Raw genomic sequence first — 23,275 nt, forward strand, 5'->3', positions numbered from 1 at the left:
ATACCATTTTCCTAACAAACAAAGTAATTAGAAAAATGCCATGCAGTATGTGCTGTACTCCCTGCCAGGCTGTAGGAGTATATGCATTGCCCAACACGGGGTGGCACATGGTAGTCATATGGCAGCCCTCTGGTGACCTTGTCAAGCACCATCTTTGTTGTTCTCCTTCTAAGATTTACTCTTATGTAATGTTCATTCTAGATCCCCTGAGAAGGAAATTTTTCAGTTCCTCGGCATACTCAAAGGGGCTTATTCAGACTTGGGAACGCATCGAACAGAATTAATCCCTGAAGTTTTAGTGGTCCCCTTTCTCTCATCATTTTTGGGCATGTGGTAATGAGGATTAGCACATCTTGGTACAAAACTTTGTGAAGTTGGGCAAGGGGAGGTAAAAGCAGTCGGATTGCGCCTTTCTTGGTTTCATAGGAGTACCTCCAAAACAGCCGAGTTTTGTTGGTACAAAATCAACAGGCATTTGCCATAAAGACAAATTATTCATCTTCATTCACCTTTGGCCTAGACCTGCTTCAAAACCTGGCTTGTCCAGCTGCTGGAATCACTTTAGTGTTCTTAGAATATTTCTTCTTAGGGGAAAAAAAAATGTCTTAAGTTGCTTAAGAAAAAAAAAAACAACAAAAAACAGAAATGTCCTCTTTTCAAATAAGTCCTTTTCAACCAGAACTGAGAAACCTATGATAAGAGAGTAAAACTAATAGCTCTGACGTACTGGCAAAGTAAACTAGTCAAGTCCTTTTCATCTTAAAGAATTCTATTCATTCAGCGCGCGTGCAGATGGGGTCCAGGGTAGTTAGGACGCTGAACCTGGGTCCCTGATCCTTGCAAGAGTCACCAGTGGAGAGAGCAGGTGCAGCTCAGGGGCTGAGCGCCTGCTTCCCATGCGTGAGATCCCAGGGTCAACCCCTGGTACCTTAAAAAAAAAAAAAAAAGCCGTAGACAATCTCAGAATTTTATTACCAGTATCAGATGCTACTGGGAACTCTCTTTGTGATGAATATTACCAGAAAACCCCACTTAATCTGAAAAACAAACAAAAAGCCAAAACCCAAAACCCAAACCTATACTGAACAGAGTTCAGAGACAAGGTTCATAAAGAATGATCTTTTCCAACTGACAAGTTTCCTGCCTCTTTTGCTTGTGCTGAATTTTTACTAAACCAAGCCTTTTTTATGCAGTTGGCAGCATATTGCTTAGTCTCTGTGAGTAGAAGCTGCTCCTCTAAGCTCACCCCAGGATTCTTCTAACTATAAGAGATGGATGGAGTTCCAAGAAGAATGTTTGCAGGGCTCAGCATTTAGTGAGACTATTAATAGCACTTTAGTGAAATTATTAATTCTGGTTTTACGCCATGACTGAAAATCTCAAGTACTTTATATAAAATTCTTCTAATTTACCATTTAGGCTGACAATTAATGAGCTGCAAACAGTGATTTCCTGCCAAACATTAGCTGCTGCCTCAATCTTGCATTCTGAATGGGCTTTTTTCCCATCTCATTTCTCAAGTATTGATAAAGTTTTAAAAGTTTCTTAAGGAAAAAAAAATAGTGAAAAGACAGTGGCAAAAACAAAACAACGACAACAAAACAACAACAAAAAGACAGTGGCAAGCAGTGTTCTAAATAATGATGGTAACAATGGCAGCAGCAGCTACGACAAGCAACGCAGCAAACACTGAAAACCCAGGCTAGGGACTTCAAGTCCACTGTCTCCCTTAATCCTCACATGGGACAGGGATTGCTCTCATCACCTCCATTCACAGGGGAAACTGAGCTCTTGGAGGATGATGTGCTCGAGATCAGAACGATATTAAAAGACAAGGGTGGGGCTTGAATCAAAGTTTGTCTGATTACAAAGCCCAACCCTCAGTGACACTATCTTATGCAGAGATCTAATAGTATTTTTACTATTATAATAGTACTATTTGATGGTAGGTAAAATCATCAAATAGAAACTATTTTAAAACATAAATTTCAAAACCATTTAAACATATTTAAGTAATGTAATGTGTTTTACTGAATTCCTCTATATTGCTTAGTTTTATGGTGAACACCAGACTTTCTCCTAATTTTTTTTTTTTTTAAGGCTGGGGATTGAACCTGGGACCTGGTACATGGGAAGCAGGCACTCAACCACTTGAGCTATATCTGCTCCCCTCCCCTAATTTTTATATGGTAGCAAAGATATATCTTTAATATAAAAAAACAGCATCTTTTACACTAAGAACTTTTCATTTTTCGATAACATAAATGCCTGGAATTATCGTATAATGTAAGAATGGCAATATGATTATCCAAAATGGTTATTTGTTTTTGGAAATACTGATTTCCAATGATACAACATGAAATCCATCCAAAAGCTGCTTTTTTTTCCTTCGTTTTTCTGACACAGGCCACATAATCATCTTCACAGCATCAGTGACAGTTCCAGTTCCAAGTGTTACCATAGCAACTGCTTTTGGAAACTGGAAACTAGTATCAGTGAGCAATGACCTGATACTACAGTAATAATTCAACCATGTCATAGAATCTTCTTCCTTTACACACTTGCATTAATTTTAGCAAGATTTTTGCAAAATGTTTTGGCTCACAACACTTTCCTGAAAGTGTTTTCTTTTTTTTACTGTGGTTTTAGTGACCATCCAGTCTAAAAGGATCTCGCTACCGAAGAGACAATCAGATTCACTGGCAAAGGCAACAGGACATTTTCATGTTGTCAAAGATGTTTTCACCTGGGGGGGGAGGGAGTTACCATATAAGCTTAATACATAAATATCAGTTTGCTGGTTCTTCATTATATACTCATTTAGATTTTACAGGTATATTTAAAGATTATTTCTTAGAAAAATCAAGACAAAACACAATATTTAATTTGTTGAATCTGCCCTGAACATACTAGAGGTAATTCCTCCATTATTGAGGGAGTTAATAGATACAGTCATCCTTCCCAGACAAGGACATTTTGTTAAACTCAGTTCAGGATATTTAGATTAATTTTCAAAGGTTTTGAAAAAAATTTACCTTTGAATGAAGCATAAATGAAAGGTAGGAATGTCTCTTAGTCAATAAGGGTACTTTATAGCTGCAATATGGCAATTATTATTAAATAACATGAAAGAACTATTTAAGACATTTGTGTCATGATTTTTCTGTTAATCTCTCAATTGCTAATTTATTTCTGCATAACAATCTTCTAATTAAAAAAAACTATATCCCCATCTTTAAAAGAAGCATTGTACCTTCTACTGAATCTCCTTGTACAATCTTGACACAAACTCAGCTACTGAGACTTATTTTTATGAAATTTGAGATGATAGATGAACCTGTACCCTGAAAGGTTTGGTTGAGATTAATTTCAAAAATAAGGAAAATACTGTTCTTGAAAAGGTAAGTCTCTAAGGCAATTTACACATAATTCCTAATTAGTTTCATAAGCCCTAGTGGTGGGCTCAGAAAACTGGAATTACAGGGAGGGAGAACAGGCTCCGGGAGCCCTTACCTCCTGGAGGTGGTTTACTTTTAGACGTAAGTATGACAAACCCAAATCCTTCGTTTTCTTTTCGATGCAAGACAACGTCATAGGGGTCCTGGGCAGCTGGCCTGACAGGCACCTCCGCGCGGCTCAGGCGGGGAGATCCATTCTGCGCTGAAAGGAAGGCTTGAGAGCTGTCGTCCTCGGGCAGTTTCTCTGTAATAAACATGATTAGTTTGCTATTTCTAGAACATCAACATTTTTGTGCTGAGCCTGCCACAAGAAACTTTAGTTTCTAATAACATAAAGCCTAGAAAAGCAGTCCCTTCCTTCTGACGCCTGGATACCACCTGAGGCCAGATGCAGGGGACTGCGGTCCCTCTGGCTTCCTCAAAGCTCTGGAAGTCTATCACGGGAATAATACATATAATCGAATGCTAGTCCACTTTAAAAGAAGTTTTTCAAAGCTTCCCCGAGATTTGAGAGCAAAAAATTCTCCTGGAAATTGTTTAGTTCCATTAAGGTTTTTAACCTTGACCAGTAATTTTTACAAAAGCAGATAACGGGAAATGACGCAGTGAACCTCCTCTTAACTTCAGCTTTGAATGTAACTTAGTGCAGCGCCTGACATTCACTGATATCTGAGAAGCCACTGTATCAGGGCAGCGCTGTGGCTGTCACGGGCTGGGAACAGTGTGCACCTGCACAGGCTTTGTCTTATGTACTGTGTTTTACTATTGCAGTTCCCCGGTTGATGATATCAGATGAGCTGATCATTAGCAGTTCTCAGCCTTTCGTTCCCCCCTGCTGGAGCACATAGCTGTCGACATGAGCAGCAAACTCTCTAGGGTCATACAGAATCCAAGCAAGTATGTCGTTAACCCACGTTTTCTCCTCTTCAAGAATGATATCAGAATATAAGAACGAACGACACAAGCCAGGTCTAGTTGCTAAAAACAAGAGGCATATTTTGTGGTATAATTTGGTATAGCCCATCATTAACAACAACTACAACACACTGCAGTTGAAGAATATGTATTTATAAGGTCTCTTTTGGTTCAAAAATTTACATGATTCTAAGAATATGTTGTAGAATCTAAACTAAATGCCACCAACATCCAATCATTACGTAAAAATGAAGGATTTCTCATGTAACCTACTGCTAGAATGAATTGGCTAGAATGCCTCCAGTATTATGAAACTACTGTTATATTTCATGATGGCTATCCAGGGGATAGCCAACATGTAGGTTGTACAATATCACATATTTATGGTATGTAGTCATGTTCTACTGCCAGCACAAAAAATCTGAGGCAATACTGCATTAGAATCTGTATGTGTCTTTAAGTGCCTGGTGTTTACAAAAAGAGGCATGTCTTTACTTTGGATGTTGCAATAAAAAACACAGTGCCTCGCTTATAAGAGTGATGGAAATATTTATTGATGCCCACTCTGTGCCAGAGACCTAAACGATAAAAATCCCTGCCTTCATGACGCTTACATTCTGGTACTATAAGGTTGTCTTTTTTCAATTTTAAAGTGGCAAGAATTTACCTATAAAAATTACTATTTAGGTTCATCCCCAGTACCTCTTGGGGATGTACAAAACAAAGGAAAAATCCCCAAAGTCTCACCGGGGAGTGGATGTAGCTCAGTGGGTGAGTGCCTACTTCCCATGTGTAAGGTCCTGGGTTCAAACCCTGGTACCGCCTAAAAAATTTTTAAGTGAAAAATTACTATTTAATCTTCACAATGTTATTGAAGAGAAAACTATAAGTTATTCATATCACAGTGTAATTGTTAGAGCACGGGCTCGGTAATTAAACTGCCTCAGTTTTAATCCTGGCCCTTTTTCCTAATAGGTATGTGTCCCTCAACTTTTCTATAAGCAATTGTAAAACTAGATAATGAAAGTATTTACATCATAGTATTGTGATTGAATAAAATAATCCATGTGTTTGGAACATAATGAATACTTAATAAAATGTTACATTATACCAAGATTTCTCATTGGAAACATTTCATTTTCTTTGAAGATTTGGGATTTCATTAGGATCCAAACTATTTTAGGTATATGTTGATATGACTGAATAACTTTATTTCTTATTTTAAAAAGGAGATTTAATCTGATACTCTCATCTGCATCACAATGGTAAATTTATAAATACATTAATATAATCTTAGTATGGAGGCCCAACATTTATTACCTTTTTTTTTTTAAAGATTTATTTTTTATTTCTTTCTTTCCCCTCCTCCCCCCAGTTGTCTGCTCTCTGTGTTCATTCGCTGTGTGTTCTTCTGTGACTGCTTCTATCCCTATCAGCAGCACCAGGAATTTGTGTTTCTTTTTGTTGTATCATCTTGTTGTGTCAGCTCTCCATGGTGTGGTGCCATTCCTGGGCAGGCTGCACTTTCTTTCGCGCTGGGCAGCTCTCCTTACAGGGCGCACTCCTTGCACGTGGGGCTCCCCTACGCGGGGGACACCCCTGCGTGGCAGGGCACTCCTTGTGCGCATCAGCACTGCAGAGGGGCCAGCTCCACATGGGTCAAGGAGGCCCGGGGTTTGAACCGTGGACCTCCCATGTGGTAGACGGATACCCTAACCACTGGGCCAAGTCCGCTTCCCTTATGACTCCTTCTTGATAGATGTAGTTTTATTTTTGGATACTTTTGACCTTACATGGTCTTCCACAAGGAGGACTAGATCACACCAAATGGGTTCTCTTATACACTAGCAGTCAAACTAAAATAACCTATAAAACCACAAAGAAAGTGGAGTAAGACTCTTTGCTGCTTTTATAATTTATCAGAGCAGTAACAGGTTTCACATACCACCACAGAAAATCTTTCTTCTGACGGTTAATAACACGTGGCCATTTCGAGCAGCAGTTGTCATTAGGTCCAAGACTTGTTTGTGTGACTTCCCTTTAACAGGAATCCCATCGATGCACATCAGCTCATCGGCAGCCCGGAGCCGGCCATCTTTCTCAGCTGCCCCCAGAGGAATGATAGCGCCAATATAGATCTGATAAGAAACAAAATGTGGATTGATCTGCAGTCTACTGAGATCAGCTGAGCGGTAAGGACCTCCTGACTGAGCACTGTGCATATCAGCAGATTTTTGCAGTTCAACTATGAAAAGATGTATTTTAGAAAATGATCTTTTAGAAAGTGACCATTCTTCAAAATGGCATTTCAAATAATGACACTATTCTATGACATCCCTTCTGGACCCTCAAGGTTGAGCAGCAAGAAGACAGAAAGCACAGAGTTGTTCAATAATGCAAAAAGCACCACCATCACATACTCGAGGACAACAGAACAACAATATTACACTCAGAAAATGCAATTCTGTGGAGTAGCTACTAAAAGTGAGGAAAGTCTGGTCAATGCCATTGGGAAAAATATTCTACACACTGTTCACAGCAACTGGGATATGTCTTATGATACTCCCATCATACATGGCCATCAGTACAAGTTCAGTATATACAACAGGGAAACAGTTCTTGTTCCTAAATCTCAAAGCAGTAAATATTTTAAGGAAACAGAGTGGCCTAGGGTCTATTGCATCTAGGTGAACAGGTCTAGAACATTCTACGCACCAGCAATTAGAATGCTATAATCAAGCAATCCTGAATATTTGGGCTGGTTTCAGAGCTGCTAAAGCCTGACATTTAAGAGAGGAGAAAAGTTTCTCCCAAAGTTGTTTGAAAAAAATTCTTAAAATGTCTACGTGAACATTGTGAATACCAACTTAATAGGGGTTAATAAAATAAAAACAGATACATCACCAAGAACAATCAAGGTATCTTACAACTGCCCAACACAGAGGCAACCTGCCTTAAGCTTTATTTTTCTCAGATGATAGTTGTAATTATAACCAATATGACTAATTAAACCACATCTATATTATACAAATCAAATGTTCTATTTAAAAATAAAAACCTTGTCGCTTTTTAAATATTGTTATTCATCTGAATTTCCAAGCATGAAAATAAAGTAGTCGTTTTGATAATATACAAAATAAAATGTAAATACATTCTGAAATTTTAGAAAGCACTTTCTTTGTCCTTCAAACCAAGGGCACAGTTTTAAAAACAAAACCTACTGCATTTGTTCTCTAATCTAACTATATGTGAGAGTCATGCATAAACAAAATTCTAGATTTTAAATGCTTTGCAAATATAACCTTATTCTTTGGACATAAATGATTATTTATATTCCTCTAGTTTCATGGGTAACAGATAAGTGACATGCAAAGTATGGCACATGAAAATGTCAACCCATAAATGAGATTAGGTGACGTAATATGCGCAGGCTCATGCCAAATGTTTATGGAGCATTGAGAAGAGAGAGTAATTGTGGTAAACAGTACTTTGGATTATAGGTTTCTTAGAGAAGGAAATGTGTTAGAACCTATTCAATGAAATCAAAAGGAAATAACTTAAAATAAGCATCTGGAACAAAGAGAAGAAAAAGAAATTACTGTCTAACATACAGCTGAAATATTCAGCTTTAACCTACAGTTTTTAGCTTTAGCTATACCAAGTTAACTGAAGGACTATGCAACAGAAATATAGTTCTTCCTCATATTGATAAGGCTTTTAGAAATAATCTCAAAAGGAAAAAAAAAAAAAAAAGCAAAAATCTCACCATATCCCATCAAATCACCACTCAAAAGTATTAACAGGAATAGTCCAATTCCAAAGTATATAAACTTACAGATTGATCAGGTCCATCTCCTCCTAGTACCCTGAAGCCAAACCCTGATTCCTGTTTCCGAAGAAAAACATCCAAATCTTTGGTGTTTGGTGCTAAGGAAAACCAGAAAATATAAAATAAATACTTAGATTTATTTTTAAGAAGATTAAAACAAAATGAAGTTCAATATTTATTTGGATAATATTATAGAGTAATTTAATAACATCAAAACTTCGTTGATAAGTCTAAGTTTACAGTAAAGCATAACATTACAAAAAACAAACACATCAATATTTGTTCAGAGCTCTAAGCAAAACTTTCTACCAAGATTGCTTAGGAATATTTATCCCCACACTTCCATGTATTCAGTATTACTCTGCCATTGTCTTCAAATGCTTTCAAATCAATATTACAATATTAATAACTTCAGAATTATCCAATTTAAATTTTATATTTGAAGGCACAATTATCTAAGTTAGCAATTGGGCAAGGTACTTTAAATCCTTATTTCTATTCTTACACTAATATCTTTGCCTCAAAAAAGCATTCCCTCTAAACTGGCTACCTTGACTAATTTTGCAAGATTATATTATTTTAAGGGAAAACAAATAATAGCTAATGCCTATTATTAGCCCCATTTGCCAGCTGAGAAAACTGAGGGCATAAGTAACTTGCGTAGGTTCCTCACAGGAATTTAGTGGAGAAGCTGAGCCGGAAGGCCAGCTTGCCTTCCAGGGCCAGGCTCCTAACCACTCTATCCTGCCCCAAAGGGCAGTCATCAGCATACCAAGTCAGAAAATTACCTCAAGACAAAAATTTGTTCTCTGAGTAACATTAATTTTAATTACAAGTAAGGAGTATTTAACTAGAAAGAGAAAAGGGAGAAATATCAGGGAACTATATAAAAGCTAAGGGAATAAATAAAAAATTTATATATGGGGTAAATTCCTGATAATTCCTTTAAAAGGAATCTCTTTTGGTATATGCTTCCAATTAGAACCACAGAATTCTAGCGATGAAGGAACTCAAAGGGATTTGATCGTTTATACAAACACTAAGAATGTATCAGGCTAGGAAAGGGAAGTTTGAAGAGCGACTTTCCATGGATATACTAACTTAAATTACTGCTTTGCTATGCTTACACCTGGTTTTCCTCTTTCTAAATATGGTCTGGGAACACCAAGATAAAGACTGATTAAATAAGCATGAAGTTGATTATGTATAATATTTCTACCTGTATACATCTATTCCAAGGTAGAGCTATATCTATTTCCTTAACACAATTTTATTTTTAAAAAACATTAAACCTACTTAAGCCTGCAATTTTATTTTGGAAAAAATGTATCATTAATAAGTGAATTAGTAAGAAAATGAATTTTTGCCTTATGCAATCTCTCTTCTCATCATCTCCTAGCCAGATTCCTCTAGAGAACTACTCTTTGATCTCCTTGCATCAAACTGCATACTGCTCTGATTTATCCTCCATACTCCTGTCAGGAAAATCTTTCTGAAACACAAGTCCAGTAATGTTTTCCCTATGGTTAAAACCATTCAGGAATGGATATGGCTCAAGTGGTTGAGTGCCTGCCTCCCAAACAGAAGGTCCCGGGTTTGGTTCCCGGTGCCTCCTGAAAAAAACAAGAAACAAACAACAAGCAAAATAAATGAAAAACAAAAAGCAACTCAGGGAAGCAGATGTGGTGCGGTGGTTGAGCAACGGCTTCCCAATACAAGGTCCCGAGTTCAATCCCCAACCCGTGAGACCTAAAAAAACACCCCAAAACAATCAGTGTCTCTCGCTCCTTTGTATGACCAACTCCAGCTTCCTTAGACCGGCATGGTCAGCCCTCCACAGATTGTGACCTGCTCCGGCTCCCTCTCTGGCCCTCCCTGCCAGTCACACCCAGCCAAACTGAAGTACCTGCAGAACCCAGGCCAGGCAGGGCCGAGGTGCAAATGCTATTCCTTCTGTTTTGAAAAGTGGGAAGGTCCCAGTTTTTAAAAAAACCCAAATTTATCTTTTAATGTGCTCTCCTGAAATAGCCCACAACTACTTACGTTTGTCTTCATATAAAGTCTTAGATTTCAGGTAGACCTCAGAAGGATCCAATTTTGGGGATCCTGACCTGATAATGCTGGGTGGAAAAGGCATAGGCTGAGGAATGGGATCATTTATGGTCTCCAAACTTCCTGAATTTTCCTTTTTATCTGTTTTCTGAAATGGAAAAGGGTCTTACTTAGTAATTTGAAAAAAAAAAAAAATCAGATGGTTGATTAGTCCATAATATTGTTGTCTGAAACTGGTTTGCCAACTCCTCATAGTTGTACAGGCAGCAGGTCAAAGCCACAGCAGTTTTAGAATCTTACAGGAATTCATTTTCCCAGCTATGTGCATTTGGTTAATACATATTTAACTTTAATTAGAAAAATAGTTTATAATGATGCCAACTGAAGGGGCATTAATTAGTCTTGTGTGTAAGCCCCACCTCTCTGCACACTGGATTTAATTTGTAGTGAAGATGTTTAGAATAATATTCTTTCTAAGAAAATGGAATATAAAGTGTTGACTCATTTAGTTTACAAAGATAACAATGTAAAAACCCTGCTTGGCCAATTCAAATATTTTAAGGAAAAAAGTACCATGCTAGACAATCAGATAAGGGAAAGCAGCATAGTATATTTTGCTAAATTTCCTATTCAGCTAGAAATTTCCCAAAATAATAGCTGAAAAAAATGATCCTTTAATAAAATTTTAAAAATAAACCCATTAATTATCCCCAAGAAAATAAAAGATGGTAACTTGGTCTCTCCTTTTCCCCTCTCAAAGTGTTTTATTTTAGACCAGCATGCCAACCTCAATAGCTGTTCGGAGAGGGAAATTATAGACGTTTATGATAAAAGAATTAACACGGACTAGAATGCAGAAGCAGCAGCCTGTCAGGGAGTTGTGAGGAGTCAGTTATTATAAAGCACTGGCCAGAGGGGCCCTTCACTGTCCCAAACCCAGCCAGATGGCAGGGAAAGGAAGAGCAGCCTCCTTTTCTTGTCCCTAGGATTCGGCAGAAGCAGTTAGAGGTCACCGAAGCCAATCATTAGTTATAAAGCATTAGGGTCAACATGGCAACACTAGCACTCATAAGGAAAGAGATATGATGACACGAGAATTAGAAAGTCATTACTAGAGGAAGAAAGAAATGTAGAAAACTATAATGCAATTGTAACTGAACGGGGAAGACAAATTTCTGTTCACGCTGGACTTAAGTGGTACAAACAGTTGTATAAAAGGGCAGAAGCCAAGGGTCTAGTTCTTTCCCTTTGATCCATAAAACAGCAAATTTGTAGAAGAATCCTACTCGGTGGGCTAAAATTAATTCATTTAATACCTGATGGTCTTTTCCTTTAACAGTCTATGTAATTGTGAAATTTAAGTAGTAACACATGTGCTCCAAGAGCAGTTTATTTCACCTTAGTACTATTTTGTGCCCTTTTTCAGTTCTTTATTCTCTATATATGTCCTTCAATCAGAAAAATTCCAAAGATAGTGTCTCAGGTCTGACAACCTACCACCACTTTGATAACAGGCCAATTGAGTACAGAAGGCTCCAATTACTCTAGAAGTCTTCTTTAGTCCTAAATGTAAGATGGTTATCTAAATGTAGATACTTGTAGTTTCCATGAAATTACATAAAATGATCACATTTTCTGTCTTGGTATCAAATAGAAGAGGTAGTAGTTTATCACGTACACTAATATTTGAAGGGATTTCTGGGAGGGGCGTTCCTTTAGCTACTTCTTACTCTTGCACCTCTGAAACACAAAGAAAGTAAAAGGGCCCCTAAGTAGACTCCAACATGTCCATGTTTTACACTTAGAGGACAGAATTTTTGCTAGTATGGGCTGCTAGTACTTCTCCAGTAGAAATACTTAGCCAGGAGAGCACTCCCCCTTTCCTTTTTCTAACTCATACCCCTAAAGTTTCTGATACAAGCCCAGGGCAGCATGACTCCCGATTTCTCCTACTCAATAATCACTACCACAGTGAGTTGCTCCTAGAGTGGAACGGGGCATGTCTTGGTGTGCTAGGAAGAAGCATTTGGGGACCACTGCATACTCACCATTTTGGCAGTTTTTGTTGGTGAAGAAGGACCTTAAAAAAGAAAAAAAGGAGTCAAACTTTAAAAAGAAAGCACTTCTAGGTCACAAATACTGTTAATTTTCAGTAGACTAGTAAATTCTATGTCTAAGACCTCCTACAGGTTAGACATTATACAGTTACTATCTCCTTTAATTCTTATGACAATCCCAAGGCATAAATGTTATCACTATTTTATAGATAAGGTAAAATTAAGGTGCAAATAGATTAACATGCTTGCCTACATGATAGAAAAAGTGGCAAGGCAGGAAATTGACAATAAACCTGTGTGACAGCAAACCACAGCCTCTTTGCTATATTTGTGGGAGCCCTGGATAACTTTACAGCATTCACAAAGAGATTTTCACTTTATTCTGACACATTTTGCCACATCAACCAAAGAAGCCAAAATGGTTCAAAGAAATGAGACTACATGAAAACACCCCAATTAAGTTAAGTGCTCATTTGCCTCAATCATAAAAAATAAAAGACAGTGAGATAAAAGAGTGAAGGGCTAAATTTTATTCTTTAAATTATTATTCATCCACAGGTGAAGAGTTAAGAAAGTCTATTAAAATGCACCTTTGTGATTAGTCCTTGGAACTGTATTTATAATGTTTGGGAATAGTTCATGTTGGCAGATGACCTTGGAGAAGAAGAATCATATTTCTCTCACATGTGCGCTATGGGGTTTAATTAACATTTACAGTCAGATACTAGGGCTTAAGATAAAAGCCTTATAAGCAAAAGCTATCGTGATGCTCCTGCAGAACAGATTAACATCCCATCCAACATTTTATTTATCTACAGAGATGCTTGCTCTTTAAGAACACTTTTGGTCCATTACAGAGGCCCAGATGAAGTACTACTGGTTGAAAGAGTCAATTTCTACTATTGCATCAATAGAGAAAATGAAATTAGAGGACATATTTCATTTCAAGTAGTGAAACGCTGTTACTCTCTCTAATCATTAAAGCCATAAATCAGATTTTAAAAAGAATATAGAGGGAAATAAATGCATAACGGCCACAAATGCAATCCCTAATAACAACAACAAAACCCAAAAACTGCTGAAAAAGGTCCTGCTTCTGGAAGCAATCAGACAGAACCTTAAGGAAAATGCACACTAATTATCAGTCAAGTCCTTTGGGAAGAGGAGATATTCTGACCTTGACGGAAGGACAATTAAATATATGAACACGGAAGGCTTTTCTCCTTGTTGTGTTTTCACTCACCTCCTCTTAAGATAAGCAGTGGTACATCTGCACCTACTGGGAATTGCTTTAGCACCTCTACCACTTGGAGATGTGTTAAATTTTGCACATTCTGATGGTAAATCTCCTTAATTATATCTCCTTTCTGAAGGCCTTGACACCACTGGCTATCCAATATCATTTTCACCTTCTGTCCAGTTGGGCTGTCAGCAATTGCAAACCCAAAGCCTTTGGGGCCCTTAATCAGAGGGACGGTCACTAGTTCCGGCTGGGAGCTGCCTGACGACGCCATGGACGCTCTCTGCTCGCTCGGGTCTGACAGTCCGTTGAGCCGATCGCTGGTCAAGGAATGTCCAGATTTTCCATTCTGGTCCAGAACCACTTTTGCTCCTGGCTTAAAATCCTGAGTATTCATGTAAGTCTCTCCCTTGGTTAACGACTGTCCATTGATGACAGGGGTAGCAGCAACAATGTCCACAACAGGGTCTTCATTGTCATCAGGAAGGGGGTAACCACGACACAGTGTGAGGTTCACATACTGACTGACAGGTACCAGCTGGAACATCTGAACAACGTCGGCGTGGGTGTGGCCGAGGACGCAGCTGCCGTTGATGTCCACGATAACATCACCTGGTAAAACAAGCTCGTTAAAAAACAGATTTCCAACAAGACATGCCATGCTCCCTCCTATGGCTCCTTTTCAAAAGGCTTATACGAATGTCTAAAATCTACGTTATCTTAGGAAAGAGTTATGACCTTAAGCTCAAGTGAACCTTTAAAAAAGTATCTTTAAATTCATATTGCCATTGTTAGAATGTCCTTCTGTGAGCCAAGCCTAAATGGACATACAAAGTTATGTACACTGTAGTAGTTATCTAGTATGTAGAAGAAGAGCAAATCATTCCACTGGCTACTTGTACAGTCCATCTATAAATACCACCTTCTTTCTTCCTTTTCTTTTCTGGAGGTACCGGGGGCTGGACCCGGGGCCTTGCATGTGGGAAGCCAGCACTGAGCCACATCTGCTTCTCTGAGTTGGTTTTGTTTTTTTTTTTTCCATTTGTTTTGCTTGTTGTGGGAGGAGGGGCACTCAACTGCTTGAGCCACATCTGCTCCCTAAATACCACCTGATTTCTTGATTTTAAAAAGCCACAGATTAAAATGTATTTAAAAATTCTTGTTTCAAAAAATTCTTGTTTGAAAACTGAAGAGCTGAAGATTTGAATAATATTAGCTTATGAATATATTTTAGCATCCTTCCTTTTGTAGAGATTTCAAATTTACTGTAAATCAGACTCTAAAAGGAGAAACAACCAAAAGAAATTCAACAGAAGCAAAGGGTTGGCATATATTTAATACATTGAAAAGTCAGCTAAATTAATCCTTATAAAAAGGTTTTACTTTCTTGATTTTATGTTATTAAGACCTTGGCTACAGAATCATTACCACTTGACATTCATCAGTTGGGTATTTTTTAAACGTAGCCTTGACTTTTAAAATTTGTCCTCTGTTGTCTCATCCATTTGCTGCTTTTATTTGAATATAATTATTTAAAAGGTTATTTCCAAATAAAGATGCTTTAATTTGTTCTGATTACATGTAGGCTTTGAAAAATCAACAGTGCTAAAAACAAATGTTAGTCTGTGGAAATCTGTTTCATGATCTTGGAATATATAGAAATTAAACTAATTCGAAACAAATTTTGACTTTTTTTCCTCTGGCAAAAGCTCCCAGAAATTTCACGGAAGTATTATATTGCTATGCAAATTAGATTATAACAATTTTAGACAAATCTGAATTAGTGTTGTGAAATTCTGAAAGGAGATAGAAAACCAAAGAGATGTGTTTCACAGACAAAATGTTGAAAAAGACAAAATGGAGAACTTAAAAAAAAAACCTTACTATTAATTTTAATACCCAGAGTTTGTGAACTTTATGAAGCAATAAAGAGCCAGAAATAATTTTGTTCATAAATGTAACTCAATTATTTACAATTTTCTGGTTTTAAGTTTCTATCATCTCAATGGAAAGGTTTAACATGATAGATTCCAATATCCTAATTGAAAATAACTTGATATCTATCATAAAAAAGGTAATATGACACCTGAATCATGCAAATATGGGGCCATATTTACATAGTATGTATAATAATAGAGGATTAGAAGTCTGGCAAATACTACAAGAAGCAACCTCAGTGTAATACTAAAAATCTCCTGGGCAAAAAGTGCTTAGACCTCCCCCATAATTAGTAACTAGTCTTGAACGTCCTCCAACACTTCCTCAGCCACAAGCACTGTCAACCATATTAAAATATCTAACTATTACCAAGTAAAGACTCTGAGAAAACCATATAAAAGATAAGTTTACACAGCTCTGTAAAAATGGGAATACTTATACGTGTAATTCTTAACATAGAAGTTCCATTTACTTATAACCAGTGAGACTAAGGAAGCAAAAATTCTTGGGGAAAAACTGCTGGATATAGCAATTTGTTTGATATCACTATGAACATCACAACAGATCATGTTAGATAGCTCCAAAAGTACCCTAGAAAATGGAAGAAAAGCAAACAAATAGTATTGTGGGATCGTTAAGAAATCACTGGCTTAGTACAGCCAAAGGAGTGGCTAAAAATATGCCACTATTAAAAAATTAACATTTTTAATATTTCCACCAATAGTTTCCACTTATTTGTAAAATGGCCCTCCCTCAATAGTAGTCTGCACTTAATTTAGACAGTAAACTATTTTAATGTAGGAATCTCCTTCTCCAGTCATATAATTCTGTGTGTGTTTGTAAGTATACATACACTGGCTCACTACAATTTTTATTATAGTATCATTCACTATAGGTAATTCTGAAAAACTTGTTACCTGGTGCAATCTTCCCATCCTGAGCTGCAGGACCATCTTTCAGCACATTTTTCACTTGTAGGAACTCATCAGGCCTATCTCCACCAATAATGGTAAAGCCAAATCCCATGGTGCTTTTTTTCAGTGCTGCTCTAACAAGAACACCTTTCAGCTGGGATGGATCTCGAGTAAAGTGTGATTTTTCCACATCTATGCCAAAATGAAAAGGGGGTTTGAGAGCAAGAATTATTAAAATGAATACAGCCCTCAAAGGCAGCCATCAAGACAGTCTACATAACTTAAATAAACCATAAAGAAAAGAAAATTAGAATCTAAGATTTAGAACAATTAGAATTTAAACTCATCAACAAAATCATTGAAAAAACATCTTAGCTAATGAATTATTTCTCTGATATAGGACTCTTCTGTGTTACCTGAAAGATAAAAGCACTACACTTCTTCTCTTTCTCATTGCTTTGTTTATACTTTCTCTTTCTCACCCTACGAAGCTTCTATTTTATGAAGTGAAAAATGATGGTAGCACAACATTGTAAATGTATTTAAGACCAATGAATTGTATACTTGAAAGGGGTTAAAATGGGAAATTCTAGGTTGTATAGATGTTACCAGAATAAAAATAAAAATAAAAACCATAGAACTATAAACACAGAGTGAACCCTACTATAAACTATGGACTATATTTAACATTATAATAATATTGTTTCGATTTTAACAAAGGTACCACACTAACGCAAAAGGTTAATAGGGAAAACTCTGCGTGTATATGGGGGGGTGGGTGATATGGGAACTCTGTATTTTCTGCACGATATTTCTGGAAACCTATAACTGCTCTACTAAGGAAAAAAGTGTTCAAATAAGGTACCTGAGGCTAAATCTTAACACTAAATTCCTTAAAGTCTTAGACACTAATTCAGCCATAGATTTCATTGGAATAAGCATTTCTATGTGGAACACACCCTAGTAGGAAGATGAAGGCAACTGTCACAAACTTATGAAAAAGAATATATTGAGAACTTTCTATAATTCACACTCCAGCTGTCTGCAACTTTTAACTGACATCTGATGGAAAGAGTGAGACCCTGCACTAGCTACATGGTTTCAAGATTCTTTGTTTCTTCCCCCCCCCCTCGCGGCTCGGCCCCCTCATCTGCCTGCTCTCTGCTCTCACCTTTTCAGGAGGCATCAGGAACCGATGCTAGAACTGAAAGTGATCCATATGTGCAAATAACAATTCCCTTCCCTACAGAGCATTTCCCCTCCTCTCTCTCACCATGGCTGCCACTAGGGCAGTTATGAAAACCTCTATGGGAAGATGATATTTCACTGAGTCAAAATTTACAAAACTGTGTAACAATGTTTTTAGATGGTTTAAAATTTTCTACCAAATCTATTTTTACCAATTTTATTGACTTTTAATTTATGTACCATTTTAAGTATACAGTTATAAGCTTCTTATATACTCACAGAGTAGTAAAACCCCCTGCCCTACATAATATTATATCATTTTCTTCCCCCAAAAAAGAATCCCTCGTATATTGACATTAGGTCTAAGCCATTAACTTGGGAGAAGCTCATGATGAATTAGAGATCTAATATTGGCCTGACCTTAAATATAAGGAAACAATCCAATCTTCACAACCAAAATGATTCTTCATACCCATAAAAAAGCCACCCAACCCCTACTCTCAACAATTTCATATTTTCTATATAAATGGCATGAGAAAAATCTCAGTATACTCAAAATGTTGAGAGGTTTTATTAGGATTATTTATATCTTGACAGTGACAAAAAAAATTGGACATTTTTTGTTGACTTTCAAAACACCAACAATAACCAAACCCAATCAAGCTCCCTTTATGATTTCAGCATATAAATTTCACAAGTTATTCTTTGAAGAAAGACAGAGAAAAAGTTCTACCTGGTTTTGAAGACATAATATCAGCCTGTCCTAACTGTTTTTTCCTTTTGGCTTCCTCCACTGGATTTTCAAACTGCGTTTTCTGATTAAGGTGACTACAAAATGTAGAAAAATACGTATTTCAATTGAAGATGAAAGAATTACATTTTGAAAAAATGTTTATTCACACCCATTCCATCACCACAGATTAAAGAACAAATACACATCCTTAGGCTATAGAACACAGAAAACCTGACAGGTCGTACTGGAAGGGCTCTTTGGCACTGTGATGGTTAGGCTCATGTGTCAACTTGGCTAGGTAATGGTGCCCAGTCGTTTAGTCAAGCAAACTCTGGCCTGATTGCTATTGTGACAAATTTTGTGGACTTAAATCATCAGTGAGTTGGTTGCCATCGGCAATGAGAGAAGTCTCATCTAATCAGCCGAAGGCCTTAAAAGGAGAAGTGATTTCAGCAGTCAGGGAGAGCTTTCCCATCTCCACTTCAGTCATACAGCCTCTCCTGGGGAACGCACTAAAGACAGCCTCAGAGTTCCTCGCTTACAGCCTGCCCTACAGAATTTAGATTTGGGTATCCATCCCTATGGTCATGAGACAATTCTATAAAATCTCATAATATTTACAGATATCTCTTGTCAGTTCTGTTTTGCTAGCGAGCCCTGACTACTACAGAAACTACAAGAAGTACCCACATAGGATGCCTAAAAGGAAAAGCTGCTGAAGCTTGTGGTATTACTTTCATGGTATTACATTTATTATAGCTTCATTGTAAACATATTCATTAGAGATAATAACACTTTTCAAAACTATAGTAGAAGCCCTTTTATATGATGCAATCAAAACTGCTGATAATTGGTCAGCTAATTTTTTTAAAAGTCAGTTAAAAGTAGGGAGTTCTGTAGCATGCCGGCAATCTACCATGTCTCAGGCTGTATACTTAATCATGTCCAGGTTTCTTGTTTCTTAATAAACTCTTTACTCCCTTGCCTATTCTGAAAAAGAAAAGGTGGTACATTTTTCATTTGAATTTCTCCAAAATGAAGCAAGACTGTAAAAATACTTTTGAAACAATCTAAGTACAGCACCTTTTGTAATTTTACCTTTTCCAACTTATACATCAATTCAGCAACATTTTTAGTGACTGGTTTTTATTAAATTGTATCATAAAACAACTCTTTACACTCAAATTTCTTCATAATTATATAATAGCAAATGAATTATATAATTATAACATAAGCTCAACTGGCATTTTCGATCTGGGAACAATCAACTGACTACTGGAAAACACAACTCTGTGGGGGAAGGCAGAAACACACGGGGAAACCTGGGGGTAGCTGACTAGCCAGTGACATTCCGCATGTCAGGGGCAAGCGTATGTTTTACAGAGGAAGGCGAGTATTGGTTATTCCCGCATGTCAGTTAAGTGGACGATCGTCAAGAATAAACTGTTAGACAAACGATGTTTAAGACCACGAAAGACCTATAGCAAAAGCAATAGGAATCTTATTCTAGCACTTCCATGACACAAATTATTTCAGCCCAGTGAGATTTGACTTCCAGTAAAACCCATTTTAACATAAAGAGATATAAAAGAATACCAACAATTAAACATCAAATCATGAGAATTTCAGAAGATGAATGTATTTTCTTGGACTGAAATTACCAAAATCTACACAAAATAGTCATGCAAATTGGTTATTAACTTTAGTTTGTGAACATGAACGGTGGTGATGGAGGAGGGGCAGCAGGGACTAAAAAAAAAACAACCAAAAAACAAAACACAGAACCCACACAAGAAGGAACATTAGTTTTTTCTATTGTTTATGCTTCTAGTGCATATTAACACTACAACAGATGTGGTTATTTGGTTTCAGAGCTCTAAATATGGAAAGGGCTACTTGACATTCTTTGGGTTCTGATTTCATTAAAACTCAAATATGCTTCTGCTTCTACAAGGGGGTACCTTATCCACTGAGTTAATTATACAACCCTCTGTGAAATTAAAATCTTCAGTGCTAAATTAGGTACCACTTTAAACATTTTATTAGGTACTCACATTTTAAGTATTCTTAGGGAAAAAAACGAACTAGAAAGTTGAGACTCAGAAAATAAGCCTCTTTAGGAAGAACTTTGGCTCACTTTAATGTCATCATCTAGAATGATTCTCTTTGCCACCCAGGCATTAGAACACAAAAAGTAATAATGTGTTTTTATCTGCTTTGTAATGTGTGGGAGAAGAGAATAGAAATATGAAGATGAATAAGCTTTTTCCTGAAAATTCTTTGGTGAAAGAATATAAGTTTTTAGTGAAGAGAGTAATTGAATCTGTTACCTGACAGCACCTAGATTAAAAGTTTACCCCTACCACTCCAAAATACCCCAAAGAAATAAAGACACTCTCCTTTTCCTTTAGTTACTATATCTATTATGTTATTAAAGGTGTACCGGATTTTGTCTTACATATAACTAGCTACAGGAACATAGCTAGTAGGAGAGGAGACTACTACGAATTATTTATCAGAAAATTTAAACAAGATTAGCATATAAGCACGAATTTTAGGAACTCAATATATAATATACAATGTAGAATACCACCTGTATTAAAATTTTGTGTATAATGGCTACATTTTTAAAATTCACCTAAACAAATAATATAATTATTCTTTCATGAAGACTTTGAGATGTTAAAGCAAATACATAATTTGACTTCTTCACCTAAGTGCATCAAGGCAGTTAATGCAATACAATCAAGAAAACATTTCTAAACATGTAGGTGTTCTTACGAAAGGTCTATCATTACATTTTTTGGAACGATTTTATTTTCAAAAATAAATTTATCTGTTTCAGAATCTCATCCTCTGAAATAAATATTCACAAAGAAAAACTGCCATTGCAGTTGGTGTTACTACTACAAGGCTCCTGCCAAGAGCAATCATTGTGCCATCTGGTTTGACAAACTAAGAGCGGCAACGAGTAGCCATTCAAGTAACAGCTGTTTATCTCCATCAGTAAACTCACTGCAGATTACTGTGGTTGAGACTCAAAACCTAATAATCTGGGAATCAAGCCACATTCCATAGCTCAGCTGACTTCATATTAACATGCACCTTGAGTCCAGTCTGCTCTTCCTTAATCTAGTAAATTACACTTCTGTAAAATGAGCTCATTCTGGGAATCATACAAAACCATGTCACTGCTACAATTGTTGCTTCTCATTCAGGCTACTTCATGAACTTTCATGACAACTGGGAGCCGGTCATTTCAGGATTTGCCCTAAACTTGCTTCAATATTATATCTTACTTAATGGAAATTAGATCATTCAGCCCAAGGTTTTATAACAGGCAAAAGACATTCACCTCTTGAAAGTGTATTCAAATTCTCTTGGAATGGATAATAAAAGAATGAGAATCATTATCTCAGAAATGTTTAGAAGGGTTGATGGTAAAAAATAGTTAATTGAAGCCCAATTTAAATAGACTAAGCTAATTAAGGAAAGAATTCTACAACCCACAAAACCTTTTCTGTTGGACTTCAAATATACCTTTGACTTGAAAATGGCTGCTTTTTCCCTTTATTTTCACTAAACTTTGTTTTGGGAAAACAAAATAACACTTTCACATATTAAATAACACAATGGAAATAAACGTAGCTCTTCAAATGACTCAAAATATTGAAACTGAAGTTATATACTTAACGATCGAACTAATTGAATTGTTTTCTTAAAGTACAAGTTAGAATTTCAGAAGTCATTCTAAAAATCTCTTTACCCACAGTGACCCAAGTAACAACCTACACATTAGAATAAAGATTAGAATTACAAAGGAGCCAATTTAGTGATAATTATCAGGAAATGACATTGATTTATGCCAATAAGTGATCAAAAATTAATAAACACAACTGGGGTAGTGCTGAGTTCCTAGCCAGGGGAACTCTATTACATTCCCCAATGGAACAGCAACCATCCCCCAAGTGCAATGGCAAAGACCAACAAAGAAGGATTTTCTAACAATGAGCCCTTGATACTGATGACTATGTTTATGAGTCTGTATTCCTGAAATATGAACTAGGCCTAGAGCTGCAGGGTACCTAAGGGTTACCTCCTGAGAACCTCCATGTTGCTCAAATGTGGCCACTCTCTAAGCCAAACTCAGCATGTAAACGCATTACATTCCCCCAGCATGGGACATGACTCCCAGGGATGAGCCTCCCTAGAACTGAGGGATTTTTATCAAGCATCAGCTGGTGATGTAAACAGAAAAAGACTTTCAATAAAAGGGTCAACTCAGACCAGCAGAATATCTCAGCCCACATGTAGGATCATGTGTTAAAAACTGCTTTCTGACCTTGAATAAAAGGGGAAAATGGCAAAGTCAGATGAGTTTATATGGCTGAGAGTCTTCAAAAAAGAGTCAGGGGTCATCAGAGGGGTCACGCTTATGCACTCCTCAGGAGCACCCCAGAAACAGCCAAAGTGGAATCAACCCCAGGTACTGGTTCTCCTGAGGGCTATGGAGACCAACAGGGATATGGCCATGGCAAATAGCTCTGGAGCTCAGTACCATGTCAGTGGGCCCTACTTTGGAATTTGTGTCCCTGAGTGTGATGGAGTTGGACTTAGATGTGACCTTTCTACACGTCTCTTCTGTCACTTTTAATGAACCTTTGGCTGGTGCTGGGGTTGGTGTATACTCAGGAGACTTGAATCTCTGGACTGTCCATGTGCTAGCTGGGTCCTGAGCCTCAGCAGAGTTGCAACTCCTACTCTCTGGTTTGTTGGACTTTTGCAGGTCAGCTAACAGGGAGGTGAAAATGGTCAATCACCACTTCAGGGAACCGAGAGTGCCTACAACTGCAACAGGAGAATTGCATCCATCATCCATATGGAATCTAAGCCCCCTCTCGATATAGAGGTGGAGTGGACATCACCATCCCAGAGCCCACAGAATGGAGGA

The 23,275-nt window shown here is 37.1% G+C and overlaps 1 protein-coding gene across 3 annotated transcripts in view; it reads right to left on the minus strand.

Annotated features, from left to right (window-relative positions):
- The window catches only part of MAGI3 (membrane associated guanylate kinase, WW and PDZ domain containing 3), a 306,230-nt gene that overhangs the window by 19,634 nt on the left and 263,321 nt on the right, over positions 1–23,275 (minus strand). For all 3 annotated transcript variants that reach the window (XM_071217190.1, XM_058303015.2, XM_058303014.2), the window contains exons 8-15: positions 18,325–18,419; positions 16,407–16,595; positions 13,555–14,163; positions 12,303–12,334; positions 10,246–10,402; positions 8,209–8,300; positions 6,319–6,511; positions 3,514–3,702 (exon numbers count right to left, since the gene is read on the minus strand). In XM_071217190.1, the coding sequence (XP_071073291.1) occupies positions 3,514–3,702; positions 6,319–6,511; positions 8,209–8,300; positions 10,246–10,402; positions 12,303–12,334; positions 13,555–14,163; positions 16,407–16,595; positions 18,325–18,419 (1,556 nt within the window). The remainder of the gene's footprint in view (positions 1–3,513; positions 3,703–6,318; positions 6,512–8,208; positions 8,301–10,245; positions 10,403–12,302; positions 12,335–13,554; positions 14,164–16,406; positions 16,596–18,324; positions 18,420–23,275) is intronic.

This window comes from Dasypus novemcinctus, chromosome 9 (assembly GCF_030445035.2).
Source record: "Dasypus novemcinctus isolate mDasNov1 chromosome 9, mDasNov1.1.hap2, whole genome shotgun sequence".
Lineage (NCBI taxonomy): Eukaryota > Metazoa > Chordata > Mammalia > Cingulata > Dasypodidae > Dasypus > Dasypus novemcinctus.